The sequence below is a fragment of the Vombatus ursinus genome, unplaced genomic scaffold, assembly GCF_900497805.2.
Source record: "Vombatus ursinus unplaced genomic scaffold, bare-nosed wombat genome assembly UNPS02015414.1, whole genome shotgun sequence".
Classification (NCBI taxonomy): domain Eukaryota; kingdom Metazoa; phylum Chordata; class Mammalia; order Diprotodontia; family Vombatidae; genus Vombatus; species Vombatus ursinus.
The window spans coordinates 697,577-701,902 of record NW_020955192.1 but is presented as its reverse complement, the minus strand read 5'-3'; the positions used below and the strand labels follow the sequence as shown (position 1 = coordinate 701,902).

At 36.8% G+C, this 4,326-nt stretch overlaps 1 protein-coding gene across 1 annotated transcript; it reads left to right on the top strand.

Annotated features, from left to right (window-relative positions):
• The first annotated feature begins 799 nt into the window (after positions 1 to 799).
• Positions 800 to 1,739, top strand: LOC114032321 (olfactory receptor 8D1-like). The gene is given in 2 exon segments (XM_027847569.1): positions 800 to 1,209; positions 1,211 to 1,739. Coding segments are annotated over 2 exon segments (939 nt in total).
• The last annotated feature ends 2,587 nt before the right edge of the window (positions 1,740 to 4,326 follow it).

Genomic DNA, 4,326 nt, shown 5'->3' with positions numbered 1-4,326 from the left:
GTAAGTGTCTGTTGAATTCAGGAAGATGAGTCTAGTACACTATTCACAGCACCACCTAGTGGCCCCACAGTTTCACTTTTTTTTTAACCATGCAAAGAAATGACCACAGTCATGTGGTCCTTACAGTAATATGGACCTTATAGTATCTGAATTGTATTGGAGATATTAATAAATAAATAAGAAGACTATCTCCCTCTCTTCTTATTTACAAGTATCTATGTTTGTCTTGCAACATCCTTAAGGTATTAATATGTCAAGAAGAATTAAAGAAGGAAATAAAAGATATAAAGAAACCATTGTTTGTATTTGTGTTGTAGATGGGAATTATAGAAAATAATTCATTTTGTATGTAAGCCCTCTGGGTAAAGGTACAAACAAAATCAAAAGATTGCTGGGCTCTCAAATTGCTTGCAGTCTAATTATACCTACAGTACTGGGACTCAGGTTTTGTTGTGATGCCCTGCTGAAGTAATGTCTATAAAGTACACCATAGGGGCAGCTAGGTGGTGCAGTGGATAGAGCACTAGCCCTGGATTCAGGAGGACCTGAGTTCAAATCCAGCCCCAGACATATAACACTTACTAGCTGTGTGACCCTGGGCAAGTCACTTAACCCCATTGCCTAGCCAAAAAAAAAAATTAAGTGCACCATAAATCTTAAAGTACTATCATTTTATAATAACATATTCCTTTATCCTATTACCACAAACACAAGAATTTCAAACAATAATAAATAATATTTTGTCTTCGATATGTCTTCTTTTCTCCATAGTGTTGCCTCTCTGATACCCTACAAAGCAATGGCTCCATTAAATCACTCTACAGTAATTGTGTTTATCTTAGATGGATTAACAGACCAGCCAAAGCTCCAACTACTCCTCTTTATCCTGTTTCTGGGCATCTATGTTGTCACTGTGGTGGGAAACTTGGGCATGATCTTATTAATTGCTATCGGCCCTCAGCTACAATCTCCAATGTATTATTTCCTCAGCAACTTGTCCTTTGTGGATCTCTGCTACTCCTCTGCCATTACTCCCAAACTCCTGGTGAATTTCACAGGGGACAAAAGCATCATATCCTACAACGGGTGTATGACACAACTTTTTTTCTTCTGTTTTTTTATTGTTTCTGAATATTTCATGCTGACAGCCATGGCCTATGATCGATATGTTGCCATCTGTAGTCCCTTGCTCTATAATGTCATCTCCACGGGTCTGCTCCTTTTTGGTGACAGGGGTATATACAATGGGTACCTTTGCCACTCTGGTTCACACAAGTTGCTTGGCCAGATTGTCTTTTTGTGGTCCTAATGTCATTAAACATTATTTCTGTGACATCATCCCCCTTCTGAAGCTCTCCTGTTCTAGCACCTACCTCAATGAGCTTCTGTTGATGGTTATTGGTACATTCCATGTATTTTCAACCACTGCTGCCATCTTCATCTCTTATGCTTTCATCCTCACTAGCATCCTTCGCATCCAGTCTGATGAAGGGAGGTCTAAAGCCTTTAGTACCTGCAGCTCCCACTTGGCAGCTATTGCTATCTTTTATGGCACCATTATTTTCATGTATCTTAAGCCACCATCAAGCAGTAGCATGACTCAGGAGAAGGTGGCCATAGTATTTTATACCACAGTTATCCCCATGCTGAATCCTCTAATCTACAGCCTGAGGAATAAAGATATCAAGGATGTACTAAAGAAAATCATGAGAAGTACCATATTTTGCAGGCCTATGTAGTACCAAGAAAAATTAAAGACAACAATGGTCTTGATGTTTCTTTCTAGTTTGTCTAAAAAGTAACCAATTTCCCATGAAATGAGGATTAGTTTTGGAAAATATTGTGAAGAAGGTGAAACCATAACTTCAGAACCTTTAATTTTCATTCATTCAACAAGTATTAATTCAGCACCAACTTCATGAAATACAGTTATTATTGTTAGGTATTAGAGATATAAAGAAAAAAATAAAACAATTCCTGACCTTACAAGTTTACTTTCTACTATGGAGTTGCAATACATATACCCTCTCAGTGTCCACTACATTTCATTCCTTCTTCTCACCCAAACACCCCAAAATCAGTTCAGTGTCCCCAAATTAGCCTAGTTTCCTAAAGCCTCCTTACCTACCCCATTCACCTAGACCTGGCTTTCCATAACCTATTTCCTTCAGCAAAACTTATCTTTTTAATATCCCACTGCCCCATGGCTTTGCTGCCAGGCAAGTTAGCCATCCCCCTTAAATTTCAATTAAAGAAGGCAGGATTACAGAAATGAAACTGAGGGAGCTTCAAGAAATGCTATTCTCTAGTAAATTACAACACATCAACCATACTTTTTCAAGTTACCCATCACTACTTTCTTTGATTTTAGATATTGAAGTCTACAAGTTGGGGATAGTGTTGCTTGGGGAAAAGAGGGGCAAGCCACTTCCTAGAATTCATGTACTACATCCATGGAAACTTCTCCTTTCCACCATAATAAATCTGTTTTCTTTTTAAAATCAGAACTAAAGGTTGCCTTGAGTAACACAACACATTTTCAAATAGAGAGTATAATCTCTCACTCAACTTTATTCATTGATGCCTTTTTGTAATTATTTCATTGATATACTTCCATTAATTATATGTCAGTCCTCATCTCCCCTGTAAGACAGTATCCAATTCTTTCTCTGTACTCCAAATGCATAGTTTACTCTCAGGGACCCTGTGGACCATCACAAATTATTATTAGGGACATTTAGAGAAAAGAACACTTAAAATATATATAATCTAGCTGTGACTTTGCTACCAACTAGCTGTGTAATCTTATTAAAGTCATTTTCCTTATATGGAAATGCTTTTTTCCCCCAAAAATCTATAAATGAAGGTACCTATATGTACAAAAATATTTACAACACCCCTTTCTGCAGTAGCAACAAAAATGGAAATTGAGGGGATGCCCATCAATTGGAGAATGGCTGAACAAGTTGTGGGATATGATTGTGATGGAATACTATTATGCTATAAGAAATAACAAGCAGTGTGGTTTCAGAAACACCTGGAAAGACTTACATGAACTCATCCAAAATGAAGTAAGCAGAACCAGGAGGACACTGTACACAGAAACAACAATATTGTAACAATGATCAACTGTGAATGACTTAACTATTCCAAGCAATGTCATGACCCAAGGCAATTGTAAAGGATTTATGATTAAAAAATATTATTCACCTCCAGAGAAAAAAACTGATGAAATACTTTTTTTAACTTTATTTTTCTTGCAGTTTTTTAGTCTGTTTTCTTTTGTAACATGGCTAACATTGCCATGTGTGCAGCAGAATGTAAAAGAGGATTCAAAATATACAGCAACAAATTTCCATTTCAAGAAAGTCTACATAATAAATACTACACATCGTGTTTAGAGCTGTCCATCTTTTCTTTGTTTCCTTGTAAGTTTTCTTTTGTTCTCTGCTGGCCACTTTTTACTTTGTTATTTTTAACTCTTCCTTCCCCCCACCCCAGAAGATCATCCTGAAGTGTTTGGAACCCTTTCACCATCACACTCAAAGCCATTATACTTGAGAAACATCATTTCCAAAGAGTTTGACTCTGATTCTAATCAGAGCCAAATTCTAATCCCAGATTGATCACATATTTGATCTACACACATATTACTATGACCAATAATTCATCACAGATGTGTTACCAAAGGTAGGGAGACATGGTCAGTGTATATATTTCCTCAATCATTCAACACCGTGACCAAAGGTTAATACCTAATTCAGCTACTATATGGACCTGAACTAGGTGCTCCAATTGGTAGAGCACTGGGTCAGGAGTCAGGAAGATCCGAGTTCAAATTTGACTTCAGACGCTGTAGTTGCTACTTTGGGCAAGTCACTTAATCTCTGTTTGCCCCAGCTTCCTCGACTATAAAATGGGGATAATAAAAGCACTTACTTCCCAGGGTTGTTGTGAGGATCAAATGAAATAATATTCGTATGGTGCTTAACCCAGTGCTGGAAAATAGCAGATGTTATAGAAATGCTTTAGAAATGTGTATTGTTGTTGTTATATGCTTAAATTATACATCCATTGCTTTGTTTGCTTGAAAAATCACTGTTTCCATTTTGGCAAATTGTATTTTTGCTTTATTGAAAAGAAATTGATAGTACAGAGAAGACAATATTTCATTATATCAAAAGATCATTAATTTCATCAATAGAGTACCTCTTTCCATAGTCATATAACATTACCAATGTGATATATAGGGGTAGGCCTGACTCAGGTAGATATCCTGTTAATTCAGGCTAGATGTTAGAACTAAATGAGGCACCCCTAGATTAT